Consider the following 22,683-nt stretch of genomic DNA (forward strand, 5'->3'; position numbering starts at 1 on the left):
TGCGGATGAAACTATTTATATTCGGGTGGAAATTGTGGTATTTATTTTATTTCCATTTGACGAGCACAGGAGAGGAAGGGGAAAGAGGAAAGCCAGGACAAGCCGCAACAGGCAGGGCACAATGTCCTCCTCAGAGAATGCATGCTTAAATCATTACCCTATGAAGGGGAAACCACAACAAGGACACAATGCATGTTATCACAATAAAAAAAATATTAAATGGACGAAAAGATGGATAATGGAAGACATGAACAAATGAGAGAGATTGCTCAAGGCTGTGGTATGTGGATTAGAGGTTGACACGGGACAGGACTCCTGCAGGTCTTGTGGGTCCCGCGGGATTCCAGCAGGAATGGGAGTGAAGTTCTAGAGTCAAGTTCGAGACAAGACAGGACAGTAGAGGTTAACATGGGAGTGAATATTCATTCCTGTCCCGTCTTGTCAAATTGTTTCCCGTACTTGCCTGATCCCGCAACAGTTCCTTAGCCTGGAACAGTTCCATAACCTAGAACTTTCCTGTCCCATTCTGATAAAAATCACTCCCGTCCCTTCCAGTGCTCATTTTTACACACAAAAATCAAAAACAACTTCCTCCCAGTTGCTAATCTTTCTGTCCCCACTCTGCGGCACAATCGCATTAGTGGAAACCAATACTGTTCTTAGGGCAAACTTTGCTGTACCCAGATATATTTGAGTTACGTCAGGGACAATTTTAGCTAACCCTAACCCTTTTCCTAACCTTAACCTAATTCTCCTAACCTACCACGCTAATTTTCCCAAATCTCGTAATTATCCTATCTGCTACGAAAAGCCACTTCCGCTAGCTATATCCGGCAGATATGCCCTGAGAACTAATTCCACTACTGCATTACAGCCGCTCTGCTTGTGAGTAGCCATAGAAACTTCTTAGTTTGCTGCTGCTCAGCGCTCAGTTGCCTGAACAGAGGTGATTTTGGCAATGAAGGCAGCCCTTGTACTTACCCAGAGTTGGCTTGAATATTCACTCCTGTGTCAACCTCTAATGTGGATTGACCAGGTTTTTGAAAACTTAAATTAATTGACTTGCTTCACGTTCTTGCTGATCGATCGACTCTATACTGCCTGTCACGATAATGTCCCAAATGGTATAGACGGGTTAGCTGACAACTTCACGAAAATGGATGTTCAAGATAGCTAGCAACAATGACAAGAAGCTGCAATGTGGGGAATCATTTGTGGCTCGTTTCAGCTCGTTGTATCTTGTTATTGGTACCATGTTTTGAGGTGTTTTGATTCGACATGTTTATGCTAATATGGCTAAAATTCAAAAGATAGCTAACCAAAAAATCAAATCAAATTTTATTTGTCACATACACATGGTTAGCAGATGTTAATGCGAGTGTAGCGAAATGCTTGTGCTTCTAGTTCCGACAATGCAGTAATAACCAACGAGTAATCTAACCTAACAATTCCACAACTACTACCTTATACACACAAGTGTAAAGGGATAAAGAGTATGTACATAAAGATATATGAATGAGTGATGGTACGGAACGGCATAGGCAAGATGCAGTAGATGGTATCGAGTACAGTATATACATATGAGATGAGTAATGTAGGGTATGTAAACATAAAAGTGCATAGTTTAAAGTGGCTAGTGATACATGTATTACATAAAGATGGCAAGATGCAGTAGATGATATAGAGTACAGTATATACTGTACATATACATTATATTAAGTGGCATTGTTTAAAGTGGCTAGTGATACATTTTTGATCAATTTCAATCCATTTCCATTATTAAAGTGAGCTGGAGTTGAGTCAGTATGTTGGCAGCAGCCACTCGATGTTAGTGGTGGCTGTTTAACAGTCTTATGGCCTTGAGATAGAAGCTGTTTTTCAGTCTCTCGGTCCCTGCTTTGATGCACCTGTACTGACCTCGCCTTCTGGATGATAGCGGGATGAACAGGCAGTGGCTCGGGTGGTTGTTGTCCTTGATAATCTTTATGGCCTTCCTGTGACATCGGGTGGTGTAGGTGTCCTGGAGGGCAGGTAGTTTGCCCCCAGTGATGCGTTGTGCAGACCTCACTAGCCTCTGGAGAGCCTTACGGTTGTGGGCGGAGCAGTTGCCGTACCAGGCGGTGATACAGCCCGACAGGATGCTCTCGATTGTGCATCTGTAGAAGTTTGTGAGTGCTTTTGGTGACTAGCCAAATTTCTTCAGCCTCCTGAGGTTGAAGAGGCGCTGCTGCGCCTTCTTCACAATGCCGTCTGTGTGGGTGGACCAATTCAGTTTGTCCGTGATGTGTACGCCGAGGAACTTAAAACTTACTACCCTCTCCACTACTGTCCCGTCGATGTGGATAGGGGGATGCTCCCTCTGCTGTTTCCTGAAGTTCACAATCATCTCCTTTGTTTTGTTGGCGTTGAGTGTGAGGTTATTTTCCTGACACCACACTCCGAGGGCCCTCACCTCCTCCCTGTAGGCCGCCTCGTCGTTGTTGGTAATCAAGCCTACCACTGTAGTGTCATCCGCAAACTTGATGATTGTGTTGGAGGCGTGCATTGCCACGCAGTCGTGGGTGAACAGGGAGTACAGGAGAGGGCTCAGAACGCACCCTTGTGGGTCCCCAGTGTTGAGGATCAGCGGGGTGGAGATGTTGTTACCTACCCTCACCACCTGGGGGCGGCCCGTCAGGAAGTCCAGTACCCAGTTGCACAGGGCGGGTTCGAGACCCAGGGTCTCGAGCTTAATGACGAGTTTGGAGGGTACTATGGTGTTAAATGCTGAGCTGTAGTCGATGAACAGCATTCTCACATAGGTATTCCTCTTGTCCAGATGGGTTAGGGCAGTGTGCAGTGTGGTTGTGATTGCGTCGTCTGTGGACCTATTGGGACGGTAAGCAAATTGGAGTGGTTCTAGGGTGTCAGGTAGGGTGGAGGTGATATGGTTCTTGACTAGTCTCTCCAAAGCACTTCATGATGACAGAAGTGAGTGCTACGGGGCGGTAGTAGTTTAGCTCAGTTTCCTTAGCTTTCTTGGGAACAGGAACAATGGTGGCCCTCTTGAAGCATGTGGGAACAGCAGACTGGTATAAGGATTGATTGAATATGTCCGTAAACACACCAGCCAGCTGGTCTGCGCATGCTCTGAGGACGCGGCTGGGGATGCCGTCTGGGCCTGCAGCCTTGCGAGGGTTAACACGTTTAAATGTTTTACTCACGTCGGCTGCAGTGAAGGAGAGTCCGCAGGTTTTGGTAGCGGGCCGTGTCAGTGGCACTGTATTGTCCTCAAAGCGAGCAAAGAAGTTAATTAGTCTGTCTGGGAGCAAGACATCCTGGTCCGCGACGCGGCTGGTTTTCTTTTTGTAATCCGTGATTGACTGTAGACCCTGTCACATACTTCTTGTGTCTGAGCCGTTGAATTGCAACTCTACTTTGTCTCTATACTGATGCTTAGCTTGTTTGATTGCCTTGCGGAGAAAATAGCTACACTGTTTGTATTTGGTCATGTTTCCGGTCACCTTGCCCCGGTTAAAAGCAGTCGTTCGCGCTTTCAGTTTCGTGCGAATGCTGCCATCAATCCACGGTTTCTGGTTTGGGAATGTTTTTATAGTTGCTGTGGGTACAACATCGCCGATGCACTTTCTAATGAACTCGCTCACCGAATCAGCGTTTTCGTCAATGGTGTTGTTGGACGCAATGCGGAACATATCCCAATCCACGTGATCAAAGCAGTCTTGAAGCGTGGAATCAGATTGGTCGGACCAGTGTTGAACAGACCTGAGCGCGGGAGCTTCTTGTTTTAGTTTCTGTCTGTAGGCTGGAAGCAACAAAATGGAGTCGTGGTCAGCTTTTCCGAAGGGAGGGCGGGGGAGGGCCTTATATGCGTCGCGGAAGTTAGAATAACAATGATCTAGGGTTTTACCAGCCCTGGTTGCGCGATCGATATGCTGATAGAATTTAGGGAGTCTTGTTTTCAGATTAGCCTTGTTAAAATCCCCAGCTAAAATGAATGCAGCCTCAGGATATGTGGTTTCCAGTTTACATAGAGTCAAATAAAGTTCGTTCAGGGCCATCAATGTGTCTGCTTGGGGGGGAATATATACGGCTGTGATTATAATCGAAGAGAATTCCCTTGGTAGATAATGCGGTCGACATTTGATTGCGAGGAATTCTAAGTCAGGTGAACAGAAGGACATTCCTGTATGTTGTTATGATCACACCACGTCTCGTTAATCATAAGGCATACCCCCCGCCCCTCTTCTTACCAGAAAGATGCTTGTTTCTGTCAGCGAGATGCGTGAAGAAACCAGCTGGCTGCACCGACTCCGATAGCGTCTCTCGAGTGAGCCATGTTTCCGTGAAGCAAAGAACGTTACAGTCTCTGATGTCTCTCTGGAATGTTACCCTTGCTCGGATTTCATCAACCTTGTTGTCAAGAGACTGGACATTGGCGAGTAGTATGCTAGGGAGTGGTGCGTGATGTGCCCGTCTCCGGAGCCTGACCAAAAGACCGCTTCGTTTGCCCCTTTTACGGCGACGTTGTTTAGGTTTGCCGGCTGGGATCAGATCCATTGTCCTGGGTGGAAGGCAAAACACAAGTTCCGCTTCGGGAAAGTCATATTCCTGGTCGTAATGATGGTGAGTTGACGTTGCTCTTATATTCAGTAGTTCCTCCCGACTGTATGTAATGAAACCTAAGATTACCTGGGGTACCAATGTAAGAAATAACACGTAAAAAAACAAAATACTGCATAGTTTCCTAGGAACGCGAAGCGAGGCGGCCATCTCTGTCGGCGCCGGAACAACTGTAACGATGTATGCCTCCCGATTGGTGCAGTGGTCTAAGGCATTGCATTGCAGTGCTGCATCGCAGCCGGCTGCGACTGGGAGACCCATGGGGCGGCGCACAATTGGCCCAGCGTCGTCTGGGTTAGGGGAGGGTTTGCCAGCTTGGATGTCCTTGTCCCACCACGCACTAACAACTCCTGTGGCGGGCCGGGCGCAGTGTACGCTGACACGGTTGCCAGGTGTACGGTGTTTCCTCTGACACATTGGTGCGGCTGGCTTCTGGGTTAAGTGGGCATTGTGTCAAGAAGCAGTGCGGCTTGGTTGGGTTGTGTTTCAGAGCACGCACGGCGCTCGGCCTTCGCCTCTCCCGAGTCCGTACGGGAGTTGCAGCGATGAGACAAGACTATAACTACCAACTGGACACCATGAAATTGGGGGGAAAAAAGGGGTAACAAAAAATAATAACTGTAACGATGTATTTGAGAGACAGCAAGTTCTCTTTGTGCAAATGTATTTATATTTTCAATAAAGATTTGGAAAGGAAATATAGTTGACATGTTGTCAACAATCCTTTGATTCTAAGCCAACCTCGCCTGTTGTGCTCCACGCTTGCACACACATCAGTTTTGTTGCTAAACAACATACCTTTCTATAGTCATATTTGGTAGGAAGTTAACAGAAGAAAACACTCTGGAAATTAGTAAAACTGGAAGGTACCATCTGTCCAATAAGAAACACTTTGTTTTATTTTCATTTACACTTAGCTTGCTCAGTCAATGATAATACTTGATAATACGTATTTTCTTTTCGTAGTACCAGTGAATTTAACTGCTTGCCATATGAAATAAAGAAAGCTAAAATACTTCCATATTCCTCAGGCAGCCACACAGATGTGTTATGCATTCAACCTCCTGTCCTTCCCCAGCACTTCAGTTAAAACCATAGATTTGTCTTTAGTCTGGTTATTTAATCTCATTGCATGTTATTTCTTTTGAAAATATGGGGTAGGGGTGGGAATCAATTGCTGCTATGGAAATGGGGTACACACACGAAACTGGAAGTGATGGTGGTGCGGTTCAGTTCCCATTGGCTGAGGCCAGGGCAGTGCAGCGTGGGCCGTGGGGGGAAAGGTAATGTCATGAACAGCTGCCCCAGCTGGATAATCGGTCCGTCCCCTTAAAGCGTCAGCAGACCGCATACGGAAAACAGGAAGTCTTTTCCACAGCTCTCCTCAGACTTCATATCAATGTGCTCAAAATGAGATGATGAGGTCTTATATAAAATATTACATAAAAACAACATTGCTTGAACTTTGGACCATTTGTTGTTTATCTTTGGTATTTCGTGCATTAGTCCTCTTTTATTCACCTATTTGCAACCGAATTCTGAACCCTGAATGTTTATCAGATATATTTCCCAAATCACCGGCATCCCTATAATCGCTCCCGAGGGAGACAGTCTGAAAATAGAAGCAGAAAAACATTATAATGTGCATCACACTATCCGTCCGCTGTGGTGGCTTTAGAAACATAATAATATCCATGGGTCCTTATGCCATGTCTATTTGCATGACACCCATAGCAATTCAAGTTCCCTGTTTGGTTACCCCATGTTTAATCATCTTTAGGGTTCGACTCAATCCGCAATCGTGGAAGATGCATGTTATAGTGTGATTGAAATTTAAAGGCATTGCTCCCACATTCGCAGACTGCATTCACGGTAAACACTGCATATGTCGGCTCATTCGGAAATTACCTTTACATTTAAATCGCGCTACACCACGGATCTTCCACGATACAGATTGAATCAGCTCCTTACTTCCTCCCTTCCTTGAATAATCACTGTTTTGACATGACTAGATTGGGGTAAAATAGCTTTCCATTGCAAGGCTTTCACCAATTATGTCTTGTCAGATTAGTGACTTTAAAGAGGCGATGAAGGAAGGATGCACTTGAAGTGTATTCGAACAAGGCCTAGTTCAGGATTGTTCATAGTCCTATGTGGATCAAAAATGAACAATGGCTGTGTATTCCTGAGGTGTATTCACCATGAACCAAATGGAAGCAAACAGGCCGAAACTGGGAGGGACTAACCTGGGCTTATCCAATAAGAATTGTTTGTTTCCGTTGCAGAAGCATCACTGTAACTCATGAGAATTAGAGCCACGTAATAGCACAGGAGTGACTGAAGTTGCTCAAGACCACCACATTTTGGGTTATGATCAGAGGGATTATGTTTAAAACAGCAGTATACAGCACTTTATTGATAATTTCATTGCACACAGATATTAAGAGCTATTTGAATGAGGAATTGTAAGCACTGTCAATATAATGCTGGGAATGATAAAAATAAAAAAAACACTGGAAAGCCCGTTAATTACTATGTAAATACATAGTAACAAAAACAAAATATGTAGTAACCATTTAGTCTTAAACTTACTTACTAGTAATCAAGCAAGCAAGCACTATATACTTAATTAGTAAATAAAAAAGTACATTTGTTTTATTATAGGTAAATACAAGTAAGTAAAAAGGTAGGTATAACTAAGTAACAACTAATAACTACAGTATGTAAATACCTAGTCACACCACTATTTCAATATAATATATAAGAAACACCAAGGAACACAGTCACAAAATGTAATTATATACTAACACATTTTAGTCCTAAAGGTAAGTACAAGTAAGAACCAGCTTAATCCTATGGGAATACATAGTCATGCCAGTCTCTTTCAAAGAAATACCTAAGAAATACCAATAAACATACATGGTAATTTATCATTTATTACCACGTAATTACCCAAAAAATACCTTCCAAGTCACCCTCGTGTTTATATTATCTCCAGTTATTTCGATGTACTTTACCTTTACCTACCATGTATGTTCGTAGCTTAGTGTGGCTGAAGATGACGTGTTACCGATGGCGTCTTTCAAAACTTACCCAAATCAAAAACCGTGGGTTGATGGCAGCCTTGTCGGGAAACTGAACGAGACAGATGCTGCTTATAACACGGCAAGTTGACCGGAGACAATTTTATGGTTAAACAGTACAAATGCAATCTATTCAGATCCATCAAGATGGCGAAACCCAAGTACAGGGACAAAATGGAGGAGCAATTCAGCGGGTCGGATATGAGGCGTATGTGGCAGGGGCCAGTGGTGAAAAAGGTACCCAATTGTCATACTTGAGTAAATTAAAAAATATCTTAGTAGAAAATGACTCAAGTAAAAGTCACCCAGTAAAATAATACTTGAGTAAAAGTCTAAAGGTATTTGGTTTTAAATATTCTTATGTATCAAAAGTAAAAGTTAAACTATAAATTACTTCAAATTCCTTTTGTTAAGCAAGTCAGATGGCACCATAAAATATTTTATTTTCTGATAGCCAGAGGCACACTCCAACACTCAGACATCATTTATAAATGAATGATGTTCTCTTGATAAGTGTGTGAATTGGACAATTTTCCTGTCTTGCTAAGCATTCAACATGTAACGAGTACTTTTGGGTGTCAGGAAAAATGTATGGAGTAAAAGGTACATTATTTTCTTTAGGAATTTAGTGAAGTGAAAATAAAAGTTGTCAAAAATATTAATAATAAAGTCATGTACAGATACCCAAAAAAACTGACCAGGGTGCCAGTGTTGGAACTCAGCGATGAGACCTGGGTCCAGGATGTCTCTAGCGGGGACCCAGCACCTCTCCTCTGGGCCACAACCCTCCCAGTCAACCAAGTACTGGAATCCCCTGCCCCATGGTCAAACCATCAGGAGGCGCATCATCGTGTACGCCGGTTGGCCGTCGATGATACGGGGAAGAGGGGTGGGCCTAGAAACAGGAGACAAAGGGCTGTGAGACAGGTTTAATCCTAGACATATGAAAAGTGGGATGCATACGGAGGGTATGGGGTAACAGAAGACGAACAGCAGAGGGGCTAATAATCTTGGAGATGCGGAAAGGGCCGATAAAATGAGGGGAAAGTTTGTGAGACTCCACCCGGAGGGGCAGGTCTCGAGTGGACAGCCATACCCGCTGCCTGAGACGATACCGGGGAGTTGGGGTTCGGTGATGGTCCGCTTGTCGTCGATACCTGCAGGTGGTCTTGAGAAGAGCTGACCGGTCTCTCTTCCAGGTACGGCGACAGCGGCGGATAAACATCTGGGCTGAGAGTATGCCGACCTCTTCGAGAGGCGAGAGCCCAGTGGCAGAGCAGGGGAGGATGTTGCGGGCGTATTCAACCCACACGAGTTGCTGGCTCCAGGTGGTGGGGTTGGTGGAGACAAGGCAGCGAAGAGTCGTCTCAAGGTCTTGATTGGCTCGCTGACTGGCCGTTGGACTGAGGGTGGAACCCAGAGGACAGGCTGGCCGATGACACAATGAGCATGCAGAATGCCTTCCAGGAACGGGACGAGAACTGAGGAATCTGGTTGGAGACCATGTCCACCGGGAGTCCATGGATCCGGAGGACGTGTTGTACCATGAGCTGGGCCGTCTCTTTGGCAGAGGGTAGCTTGGGGAGGGGAATGAAGTGGGCGGCTTTGGAAAACCGGTCCACCACTGTCAGGATAGCGGTGTTGCCATCAGACGGGGGAAGACCCTTGATGAAGTCCAGGGATATGTGAGACCAGGGACGGTGAGGGACAGGCAGAGGTTGAAGGAGACCAGCCGGAGCTTGCAGAGGAGTCTTGTTCTGCACACAGACCGTGCAGGCGGCGATGAACGCAGAGACGTCCGGGACCATGGTCAGACACCAAAAACATTGCCGCACAAAGGCCAGGGTTTGACGGTAGCCCGGGTGGAAGGCATGCCTGGAGGAGTGGGCCCAGTCCAGGACCGAGGAGCGGACAGCGTTAGGAACAAACATCCGATATCTGGGCCCCCCTGGGGTTCGGCTGGGAACACAGTGCCTCACGGACCTGCTTCCCTATTTCCCAGCTGAGTGCCATCATCAGGCACGAGGTGGGAAGGATGGTCTTGGGGTGCGAGAGTGTAGCCACGGGGCTATAGTGGCATGTGGCATCACGGTCGATAGGAGAGGGAGAAGTTCACTTCTCTAGGCTAGGTGGGACGGTAGCGTCCAGTGAAAGTGCAGGGCACCAAATTCAAACTACAGAATTGTAAATATTTAACATTCTTGAAAATACACATGCAATATGTCAAAATAAAGCTTAACTTCTTGTTAATCCAGCCGCGGTGTCAGATTTTAAAAAGGCTTTAAGGCGAAAGCAAACCATGCGATTATCTGAGGACAGCACCCCACCATACAAATGCATAACAATCATTTTCAACCAGGCAGGTGGCGATACAAAAGTCAGAAATAACAATATAATTCATGCCTTACCTTTGAAGATCTTCTTCTGTTGGCAGTCCAATATGTCCCAGAAACATCACATATGGTCCTTTTGTTCGATAAACTCCTTTTTTATATCCCCAAAATGTCCATTTATTTGGCGCGTTTGATTCAGAAAAACACTGGTTTCAACTCGCCCAACATGACTACAAATGATCTAATAAGTTACCTGTAAACTTTATCCAAACAACTGTCCTAATCCATCCTTAGGTATTCTAAAACGTAAATAATTGATCAAATTTAAGATGGAATATACTGTGTTCAATAGCGGATAAAATCAAAGTGGAGCGAGCTACAGGTCGCGCGCCCCAAACAAAAGAGTCCACTTGGCTTGACACTCATTCTGAATAGCCATACTTCTTCATTTCTCAAAGGAAAAACATCAACCAATTTCTAAAGACTGTTGACATCTAGTGGAAGCCACAGGAACTGCAACCAGGTGCCTCTTAAATCTAGTTTACCCTAGAAAACCAATTGAAAACAGTGAACTCATCATTTTTTCCCCCTGGATGGTTTGTCCTTGGGGTTTCGCCTGTCAAATAAGTTTGGTTATACTCACAGACATCATGTTAACGGTTTTAGAAACTGTAGAGTGTTTTCTATCCAAATCTACCAATTATATGCATATCCTAGCTTCTGGGCCTGAGTAGATGGCAGTTTACTTTGGGCACGCTTTTCATCTGGACGTCAAAATACCACCCCCTATCCCAAAGAAGTTAAACAGGGTGAAAAGCAGTGCCCACCTAGCTTGCCTGGAATTGAGACACTTGTGATCTGTCCACACAATGAACGGATGTTCCGCCTCCTCCAACCAGTGTCTCCACTCCTCCAACGCCATCTTCACCACGAGAAGCTCACGATTTCCCACATCGTAATTCCTCTCTGTGGCATTGAGGCGATGGGAGAAAAAGTCGCAGGGATGTAACTTGAGGTCCAGGGCAGAATGCTGGGACAGGACAGCCCCCACTCCGACATCCGAAGCATCAGCCTCCCCACGAACTAACAGGACGGGTCAAGATGAACCAATATGGGAGCTGTGGTGAAGCGGTGTTTGAGTTCCTGGAATGCCCGGTCAGCAACTGGGGACCTCGTGAATGGAACCTTGGGAGAGGTTAGTGCAGACAGGGGGGAAGCCAGGGTGCTGTAGCCCCAGATAAAGCGGGGATAAAAGTTGGAAAATCCCAGGAAACGTTGCAGCTGTACTCTGGACGTAGGCTGGGGCTAATCCACCACCGCTCTCTCCTTCCCGGGATCCATCTGTACATACCCTTCAGCAATGATGTAACCAAGGAAGGGGATGGTGGAGCGATGGAATTCACATTTCTCCGCTTTCATGAAAAGCTGGTTCTCCAGGAGGCGCTGGAGGACCTGTTGGATCTGGAGCACGTGTTCTTGGGCTGAGTGGGAGAAAACGAGGATGTTGTAGACGAAGATGAACCGGTTCACCATGTCGTGGAGAACGTCATTGACCAGGGCCTGGAACACTGCTGGGGCGTTGGTAAGGCTAAACGGCATGACCAGATATTCGTAGTGACCGCTGGCCATGGTGAAGGCAGTCTTCCACTCGTCCTCCTCCCGTATCCACACCAGGTTGTAGGCATTCCGCAAATCCAACTTGGAGAAAAAGGTGGCCCCCTGGAGTGGCTCGAAGGCTGAGGCGATGAGTGGTAGTGGGTAGCGGATCTTAACCGTGATGTTATTGAGGCCCCGATAGTCAATGCACAAGTGCAGGGTTTTGTTCTTCTTCTCCACAAAGAAGAAGCCTGCGCTGGCGGGGGAGGCAGAAGAACAGATACACCCTGCAGCTAGGGAGTCCTCGATGTAGGTCTCCATAGCCTTGGTCTCCGGACCCGGGGCTGTGTGGTGCCTGGGATAAGGTCGATCCCGCAGTCATAGGGTCGGTGCGGAAAAAGTGAAGTGGTCCGGGCCTTACTGAAATCCTCCCTGAGGTCCTGGTACTCCGCGGGAATGGCAGGGAGGTTGCACTGACTTAAGACAATTGGCGTGGCAGAATGGGCTCCAGCCCATGATGGCACCAGCGGTCCAGTCAAAAAGGGAATGGTGTAGCTGGAGCCAAGAGAATCCCAATACCACAGGAACCTGAGGAGACTTAATTACCATGAATTGGATAGCCTCACTGTGGTACCCTGACACTCGATGGTTGATGGGAGTGGTATTGTGGGAGACCCGACCTAGAGAGTGCCCATCCAGCGCTCTAACTTCTATGGGAATGGAGAGGGGCTGAGTGGGGATGGCTAGCTCGGACGCCAGGGTAGCGTCCATAAAATTCTCATCTGCCCCAGAGTCGATGAGTACCCGGAGAGATTTTGACTGGTTCCCCCACAGCAGGATGGCATGGAAAGGGGTGCGAGTAAGGGGAGAGGAAAAGTGCTCCCCGTATGGCCCACCAAAGTACTCACCCCTACTGGTGAGCCTGGTCTTCTAGTGGACAGGAGGACACAAATGACCAGCAGTCCCGCAATACAGGCACCTCTACAAGTGAAGCCGGTGTAGATGTTCGGCTGGGGACAGTCTAGCTCTGCCTAGTTGCATCGGCTGAGGAAGAGGTGATTCTGCAGACTTCGGAGACTCTCGGGGGAACTCTGGTAGCCTCGAGTCCTCTCGGCAATGGAGATGTCGGGACATCCGGGATACTTTGGAGACGAGATGGATTTGTTTGGCGGGCGAGTGGAATCGGACCCCCTCTCCTTCCCGCGTTCCCGTAGCCACCCATAGATCCGGATGGTAAAGGCAATGAGTGAGTCGAGATCCATCTGTAGTTACCGGGCTGCTAGTTCGTCCATAACCTCCTCGATACTTTGTGCAGGAACGTGTCGAACAGCGATTCCGGGTTCCAGGCACTCTCAGCTGCCAACGTGCGAAAATCCACAGCATAGTCTGCCACATTGCGGGAGTCTTACCGAAGCTGGAGTAACTTCTAGGCAGTCTCTCTCCTGGACAATGGAGAATCAAAAACTACGCACTCCTCCAGACTGAAGCATACGTGCAACTGTTGTTCTCACATGGCCGAATCCCAGGTGAGAGCCCTCCCGGTACGAAATCTTTGAGCAGTCCGAGGGGAAGGAAGAGGGCTGCTGCTCGATGATGATAGAATACTGCCCGAGAAACGCCGTCAGTTTGGGAGGAGACAGATCAGGGTGTGATAAACGACCCTATGCACACAGCCAAGAAAACACAGGAGTGGCTTCGGGACAAGTCGCTGAATGTCCTTGAGTGGCCCAGCCAGAGCCCGGACTTGAACCCAATCTAACATCTCTGGAAAGACCTGAAAGTAGTGCAGCGACGCTCCCCATCCAACATGACAGAACTTGATAGGATCTGCAAAGAAGAATGGGAGAAACTCCCCAAATACAGGTGTGCCAAGCTTCTAACGTCATACCTAAGAATGGCACCAGAGAGGATGATTGATGTTTTACGTGCTCCTAACCAACTGTGTAATTTGTTCGTTTTTTACGTTGTTTGTAACTTATTTTGTAACTTATTTTGTACATAATATTGCTGCTACCGTCTCTTATGACCGAAAATATCTTCTGGACATCAGAAGAGCGATTACTCACCATGAACTGGGAGAAGCTTTTTCCTTTAATGAGTCAGACGAGAAGGATATACTGCTTTCCCGGAAAAAGGCCCAAATCACCGTCATTTGAGTGAAGAGAAGACAGAGAAAAAGGGGGCGGAGGTCGGCCTGCCTTCTGAGAATTCGTAGGCAAGTGAGTAAACCTCCACTGCCATTAGAAAATAAATTGATGACCTACGAACAAGAAAACTACCAACGGGACATTAAAAACTGTAATATCTTATTTTTCACCTAGTCGTGGCTGAACGACGACATTAATAATATACAGCTGGCGGGTTTTACACTGTATCGGCAGGATAGAACAGCAGCCTCTGGTAAGACATGGGGTGTCAGTCTTTGTATTTTTGTAAATAACAGCATGATATGCATGATATCTAAGGAAGTCTCGAGGTTACGCTCGCCTGAGGTAGAGTACTGCAACAACATTTCCCCATGGGGACAATAAAGCAAGTAAGTACTGTATCTCATGATAAGCTGCATACCACACTATCTACCAAGAGAGTTTTCATCTGTATTTTCATAGCTGTCTACATACTACCACAGACCGATGCTGGCACTAAGACCGCACCCAATGAGCTGTATACCACCATAAGCAAACAGGAAAACGCTCATCCAGAGGCGCCACTCCTAGTGGCCAGGGACTTTAATGCAAGGGAAACTTAAATCCGTTTTACCAAATTTCTACAAGCATTTTAAATGTGCAACCAGAGGGGAAATAAACTCTAGACCACCTTTACTCCACACACAGAGACACGTAACAAGCTCTCGCTCACTCTCCATTTGGCAAATCTGACCATAATTCTATCCTCCTGATTCCTGCTTACAAACTCAAATTAAATCAGGAAGCACCAGTGACTCTGTCAATAAAAAAGTGGTCTGATGAAGCAGATGCTAAACTACAGGACAATTTTGCTAGCATAGACTGGAATATGTTCTGGGATTCTTCTGATGGTATTGAGGAGTAGCCCACATCGGTCACTGGCTTCATCAATAAGTGCATTTATGACGTCATTCCCCAAAGTAACTGTACGTACATACCCCAACCAGAAGCCATGAATTACAGGCAACATCCGCACTGAGCTAAAGTGTAGAGCTGCAGATTTCAAGGAGCTTATAAGAAATCCCACTATGCCCTCTAACGAACCATCAAACAGGCAAAGCATCAATACAGGACTTAGATCGAATCGTACTACACTGGCTCGGACACTCGTCGGGTGTGGCAGGGCTTGCAAATTATTACAGACTACAAAGGGAAGCACAGCCGAGAGCTGCACAGTGACACGAGTATACCAGACGAGCTAAATTACTTCTATGCTCGCTTCAAAACAAGAAACACTGAAACATGCATGAGAGAATCAGCTGTTCCGGATGACTGTGTAATCACTCTCTCCGCAGCGAGAGTAAGACCTTTAAACAGGTCAACATTCACAAGGCCGCAGGGCCAGTGTACTCCGAGCATGAGCTGACCAACTGGCAAGTGTCTTCACTGACATTTTCAACCTCTCCCTGTCTGAGTTTGTAATACCAACATGTTTCAAGTCTCTGTGCCTAACGACACTAAGGTAACCTGCCTAAATGACTACTGACCCGTAGCACTCACGTCTGTAGCCATGAAGTGCTTTGAAATGGCTCACTTCAACACCATTATCCCAGAAACCCTAGACCCAACCCAATTTTCTTACCGCCCTAACAGATCCACAGATGATGCAATCTCTATTGCACTCCACACTGCCCTTTCCCAACTGTACAAAAGGAACACCTATGTGAGAATGCTATTCATTGACTACAGTTCAGCATTTAACACCACAGTACCCTCAAAGCTCAGCTCATCACCAAGCGAAGGACCCTGGGACTAAACACATCTCTCTGCATATGGATCCTGGACTTCCTGACGGGCCGCCCCTAGAGGGTAAGGGTAGGTAACAACACATCCGCCACGCTGATCCTCAACACGGGGGCACCTCAGGGGTGCGTGCTCTGTCCCCTCCTGTACTCCCTGTTCACTCATGACTGCATGGCCAGGCACGACTCCAACACCATCATTACATTTGCCGATGACAAAACAGTGGTAGGCCTGATCACCGACAACGACGAGACAGTATATAGAAAGGAGGTCAGAGACCTGCCCATGTGGTGCCAGGACAACAACCTCTCCCTCAACATGATTAAGACTAAGGAGATGATTGTGGTCTACAGGAAAAGGAGGACCGAGCATGCCCCCATGCTCATCGACGGGCCTGTATTGGAGCAGGTTGAGAGCTTCAAGTTCCTTGGTGTCCACATCACCAACAAACTAACATGGTCCAAGCACAAGACAGTTGTGAAGAGGGCACGACTAAACCTTTTCCCCCTCAGGAGACTGAAAAGATTTGGCATGGGTGCTCATATCCTCAATGTTTTACAGCTGCACCATCGAGAGCATCCTGACTGGTGGCATCACTGCCTGGTATGGCAACTGCTCGGCCTCAGACAGCAAGGCACTACAGAGGGTAGTGCGTACGGCCCGGTACATCACTGGGGCCAAGCTTCCTGCCATCCAGGACCTCTATACCAGGTGGTGTCAGAGGAAGGCACTAACAATTGTCAAAAGACTCCAGCCTCATAGACTGTTCTCTCTGCTACCACATGGCAAGCGGTACTGGAGTGCCAAGTCTAGGTCCAAGAGGCTTCTAAACAGCTTCTACCCCCAAGCCATGAGACTCCTGAACATCTAATCAAATGGCTACCTGGACTATTTTCATTGCCCCCCCCCCTCCCCTCTTTTACACTGCAGCTATTCTGTTTATTATCTATGCATAGTCACTTTAATAACTCTACCTACATGTACATATTACCTCAATTACTTCGACTAACCGGTGCTCCCCACATTGACTCTGTACCGGTACCCCCTGTATATAACCTCGCTATTGTTATTTTACTGCTGCTTTTTAAGTATTTGTTACTTTTATTTATTTATTTTTTGTGGTATTTTTCTTAAAACTGCATTGTTGGTTAAGGGCTTGTAAGTAAGCATTTCACTGTAAGGCTGTTGTTTTCGGCGCATGTGACAAATACAATTTGATTTGATTTAAGGCTGTAATCGCTGCCAAAGATGCTTCAACAAAGCACTGAGTAAAGGGTCTGAATACTTATGTAAATCAAACATTTATTTATAATACATTTGCAAAAATATCTAAATGCCTGTTTTTGCTTTGTCATTATTGGATATTGTGTGTAGATTGATGAGGGAAAAAAACGATTTAATCCGTTTTAGAATAAGGCTGTAACGTAATGTGGAAAAAGTCAAGGGGTCTGAATACTTTCCGAATGGATTGTACAAGCGAATATATTGATAAAAGGCACCTTGTCCTAGAGAGATTTACACGGTTATCAAAATGTCACACCAGGGTAAGCCTATTCGAAACAGACATTATTTTAAGTGTTTCTAAAATCCCCTATGGGAAAAATAAATGGTGGAAAAACGATTGCAACCATTTCCCTGCATGACCGCTAGGTTTCATGGGTATTATGACTGATACAGTGGTACTCTATAGCCATTGGTTATATCCATCTAAAAGGACCCATGAGCATGTCATATTGGGAGCATGTCAAATTAGGTGTCAAATGAAAGATAAGACTCTATATATCTTTTTTTATTTATTAAGGCATATATAAATTTTTCAACAATCTTCCATCCTAAAATTAGGAATAAGCAAATGCTTTGATTTCTGGTCAAGCAGATGGAAAAGGGGTCTCAGACGACATATACCAGAAAAAGTCTTAAAAGGTATTAGAAATACATTAAAACACATTAATGTTGAAGTAAAGACCCCTACCAACTAATATCAACACTTATATTTCGTTTTGGAGAAATTAATTGCCTTGTGTAAGTTTAAGAAACATTTCCTTGTGCCTCGTAGTTCCGTTACCAAAAAACAACAAATCTTTAAGATATTTCTAATTTCTCCCTCATGAGGTGGAAGGATAATGAAAGTTCACAGATGTAACAAGTAAAGGCTTAAATATCAATAGTTACAGTGTATTTACAGATATCAAGTTTGTTTATGAATTATATAGTGATGAAACTCGTAATTCTGTGACCAAATCGGTAATGGTATTACTGAAAAACCCGAAATGGAATTATTGCAATTGAATTGTCTACAATGGGAAATCATAGTAGTCACACACCACAGTTGGATCACTTGTTACTATCCTCCCTTCAACTACCACACTGTTATGTTCACTGTTATGTTTTTTTCTCTTTCTGTCATTTGGTGGTCAGTTTGGACAACGCCTTCCTCTCACTCTTCCTCTCTCTGCCCCTGGCCGGAAACAATCTCAGAAGTCTATGTTTCACAAGTTCGGACAGCACAGTACAGTACATTAAAGAAAAGTACAATACAGTAATGTACAGCAAAGTAGGGTACAGTATAATGTACCGTACTAAACATATCTACTTTACTGTACTGTACTGTACTCTACTGTGCTGTGATGTCTAAACGTATGAAACAAAGACGTCTATGATTGGTTCAGATTTGGTCTGGTCCGCACCAACCAAATGTGATCTTGTTTGGGGTCAGAGTTCATTACCATTATAGCCCGTGTGTAGAATAATACCCAAATATGCCAAAGAAGGAGTTAGACAGTTCTACAGTTGTATACCTATTCAGGATGCATCACCATGAAGAGAATGATATTCATATGCATTTCGGTATAGTACAGATCAGGGACCCCATGATGTAATTCTGTTACCGTAATTCCTTTACCGCGTGTAAATTCTCTTCACCTACTGTAATTCACTAACAAAAATATATTTGAACTCAAGGTGTCATAGCTGACACGCCACTCTTGGAATCTTAATTCGGAGCAGATATTTAACAGAGCTTTTTGGTAAACGTGGTCACATAAAAAAAGCTGAGGGAGAATTTACTGTAATTCTGTTACAAAACTTTGCATCTGTACAGTTCTTCCAGTAAATGTGTTTTTGTGAAATTGTCTGTGTAAATTGTTTAAAACATAGAGTTTGTGCATAGAGTTGTATGGTTCGTTAAACTTTGATATCAACGGTTACTGTTTGGCAAAAATTTTTAAGGGAAAAATCGGATTCAAAGAGTAATTCCATTACTGTGGAACTAACCCATTACATGGAACATTGTAATCTGTAACATCCACTATATATCCATCACACCCAGGACAATGCAAACAAGATAGTTACATTTTTCATCCTTTTTAAGATTCAGATTCCTTTTTGCAACATTAGTTAGAAGGAAACGTGCGTTTTAAATATCATACGGATTTTTTGCTGATCAATCTTTTCATTTGAGTGGTTTGAACCATAAGAAATGTTTAATTGCAACAGCTAAGAGGCAAAACATAGCTAAATGGTCACAAGACAAATAGTCCTGTGAAATAACAACAATGTTCAGAACCATTTTATTTGTTTCTAATGAATGTCAGGTCAACAATTACAAATCACCTAGTTGGATCTCACTGGTTGATAATAATAATTTGTTACATTTGTAAAGCACATTTCATTACAATAATAATGTATAAGTTCATTAAAAGTATGCATCTCCAGCACAAATGTGCACTCGCTGAACATGGATCAACTCTGGATGTGATATAAAGGATTTAAGTGCAGTAATGAGTGATGACTGACCACAAATATAGCATTACGCGATATCCTCCCAAAGGCTGAAATGTTTTCCGTATTTCACTGGCCTGAGTGAAATGTCAGACCTACGGTAGAGTGTGTCATATTGATCAATCATGTGTGAATCACAAAGTGATGCCATTGAGCCCCAGGAGAGATGCAAATAAAATGCTAGCTGGCTATGGAAAGGGTGTGTACATACATCATTATGTCGTTATTGCTACATTTGTGGTTTCATTTTGCTCGCTGATGGTTATTCATGGTTTACAAAAGCAAAACCTTTGTATCACGGAAGTAACACAAAAAATCCTGCAGAGTGGTCCAAACAGGGCTTAGGTGGAAATCCCTGACATTTCTGGAAAACCTAGGAATTTTTGGGAAATTTACCAGCATTTTGCAACCCTAGGTGGAACATGAAGGTTTTCATTGGTTAACAGTTGTGCTCCATCCAGGGTGTTCAAATTGCTCATATACCAATTTCACCAGTGCTCTTTCTCAATTATTATTTTCCAGATTCTTTGCGTCCGCTCTCTTCACCTCCTTTATGTGGTGCTTATGTAGTTATCAGGAAAGAAGAATTGAGATAGAGCACAGTTCTCAATGCACTTCATTCTGGGCAACTGTCCCTGATGCCAGCAGCTGATTGATGACATCATCACTATAGGACAGACTCTCTCTGAGAACCTGCACAGTGTGTTGACCAATCACGGGAGGGGGCATCGGCTCCCTGCTCTCAAAGGTGCTGAATCGGACCGCTGGCCCTGTGGAAAAAGAGTAGATACAAATTGGTTACACTAAAAACAAACTACAACTTCCGACTTTTAGTGCAGCTTATAAATACTTCATAAAGCCTTCATAACACACTACATGTGTTACACATCTATAACCGTATGTCATGCTTTATAAACGGTTCATAAATGTGGCATAACTGTGTGACATAACCACCCATGTCAAATGTGACAACCCACTATGTCAAATATGACATAAGCCTGTGCTTTATAAAAGGTGGCATTGGCACCGCTTAATAAAGGCCTTATAAATCATATTACATTGAGGTTTCACAAAGCATTTATAACCATGCCATGCATCTTGGTAGAGCATTGCAATGCCAGGATAGTGGGTTTGATTCCCGGGACCATCCATGCATAATCATTTATTCACACATGACTGTAAGTCACTTTGGATAAAAGCGTCTGATAAATTATATATATTATATTACTCTAAAACATTTATAGGATGGCCTAACCTCTTTCCCTCTTGGGTGCATTGTCAATATTGGACCTGACCTTAACCTTCTCCGAAATGGTGTACTGCAGGATGACACATACTCTAAAGTGCAGTCATGCACATCAAAAAACGTTGGTACGGCCTTTTAAAATGTTGTTTTTTTTATCTCCGAAATTAGATTCTCTCGGTTTTGGATTTCCCCCATTCTTTCAGGTTCTCCCATTTTCTTCACACTTTTTTTTATAGAAAACAACCAAATGTCATTTTCTGTCTTCACAACAATGCTTAAACCACATCAGGGGATGACTTTTGAGGTTTGGTAAAAATCTAAGAAATTTCAATTTTTTTGTGTAGTTGGCCTTTAATTCAGTGAGCATGCCCTGCAATGTTGTTTGGTTAGCAGGTTTTCTGTAGAGCAGTAATTGCATGTGATGATTATTTATTCCATAAACAGTGATTTGCATTGTGGCCACCTATGGAATGGGTGGAGTAAAAAGCCAGCAACACTTCGTATTATTCAGAGCCCCATGAAATGACACCATATTTACAATCTACAGACCCTACGGAGTATTCTCTACAATACTTTTACTGCGGCACCCAGAATAGTACTTGCTCTAAGCCAATATCTATTCCATATAGTGATTCGCAATGGGGGCATTTATTTGACCTTGGAACATCTTAAAACCAACATTTAATGCAAATGTCACCTAAATATGAACAAATATGAATATTTGTTAATGTTTAGATAAATTGTTTCATATATATATCATGAATAAATACAGGTCATTGACACTTTTTTACTATTACGTGGGGAGACAGACCCAGCCAATTCGTTTTCCCCACAAAACACCTTAGATGATCCTGCAGGTGAAGAAGCCGGATGTGAAGTTCCTGGGCTGGCGTGGTTCCACAAGGGATTATATTGGCAAAGGTGAAATACATACGAATAGGGATGAAAACAAATTTGTGCACAAGATTAGAGAGAAATAAGCTTTTTGTGCATATGGCACATTTCTGGGATTTTTTAATTTCAGCTCATGAAACATGGGACCAATACTTTACATGTTGCGTTTATATTTTTGTTCAGTGTAGTTTGTAGTAGTTGAGTGAGTTAGATTACCTTTAGATTACATTGTAGCTACCTCAATTGTTATTTCAAATACTTTTGGTGACTTCACAGCAATTGCTAGCTAGCTAGCCTAAATGTAGCTAGCTAGCAGGCTCAGCTATATAAAAATCCCTCTAGATACAGCCACGTCTCATGGTCACATCATGAGATTTGTAAATTAAAGAGGAATATAATAATACGAATCAAATGAAGTTCCTGGCACAGCACAGAAATGCCTTATCCAGATGGTGTGATATAAGCATTTCTTAACAGACATGCTACCTTTCTTTGTTGTTATTTTATTTTTTATTTTATTTTTTTCTTTAAAATTTTACCCCCTTTTCTCCCCAATTTTCGTGGTATCCAATCGCTAGTAATTACTATCTTGTCTCATCGCTACAACTCCCGTACGGGCTCGGGAGAGACGAAGGTCGAAAGCCATGCGTCCTCCGAAGCACAACCCAACCAAGCCGCACTGCTTCTTAACACAGCGCTTCTCCAACCCGGAAGCCAGCCGCACCAATGTGTCGGAGGAAACACCGTGCACCTGGCCCCCTCGGTTAGCGCGCACTGCGCCCGGCCCGCCACAGGAGTCGCTGGAGCGCGATGAGACAAGGATATCCCTACCGGCCAAACCCTCCCTAACCCGGACGACGCTAGGCCAATTGAGTCTCTGGGCGCGAACCCAGAGACTCTGGTGGCGCAGCTAGCGCTGCGATGCAGTGCCCTAGACCACTGCGCCACCCGGGAGGCCTGTTGTTACTTTTAAGGTTGGAACCAACATGCAGTACCTCCAGCAGGCAGAGAGGCAAGAACCATTTGTCTTCCAGCTCGGGGTCAAGCTACACTATTCACAGCCCTTTGCAATGTTCAATGTAATTGCATTGCTGGACTTTGTGAAAGTTAATGTATTTGAATTGTTTTAAAAATGTACAAATACAAGGAAATGTATGTATGTTTAAAAATGTCTTTAATGTTTATTTGTTTTAGCTGTTAGT

At 44.4% G+C, this 22,683-nt stretch overlaps 1 protein-coding gene across 3 annotated transcripts in view; it reads right to left on the reverse strand.

The window, feature by feature from the left end:
- Positions 1-19,114: 19,114 nt before the first annotated feature.
- The window catches only part of sugct (succinyl-CoA:glutarate-CoA transferase), a 165,102-nt gene continuing 161,533 nt past the window's right edge, over positions 19,115-22,683 (reverse strand). For all 3 annotated transcript variants that reach the window (XM_071329148.1, XM_071329147.1, XM_071329149.1), the window contains one exon: positions 19,115-20,111. In XM_071329148.1, coding sequence (XP_071185249.1) covers positions 19,948-20,111 — 164 coding nt within the window. In that variant the 3' untranslated portion in view covers positions 19,115-19,947. The remainder of the gene's footprint in view (positions 20,112-22,683) is intronic.

This window comes from Salvelinus alpinus, chromosome 10 (assembly GCF_045679555.1).
Source record: "Salvelinus alpinus chromosome 10, SLU_Salpinus.1, whole genome shotgun sequence".
NCBI lineage: Eukaryota > Metazoa > Chordata > Actinopteri > Salmoniformes > Salmonidae > Salvelinus > Salvelinus alpinus.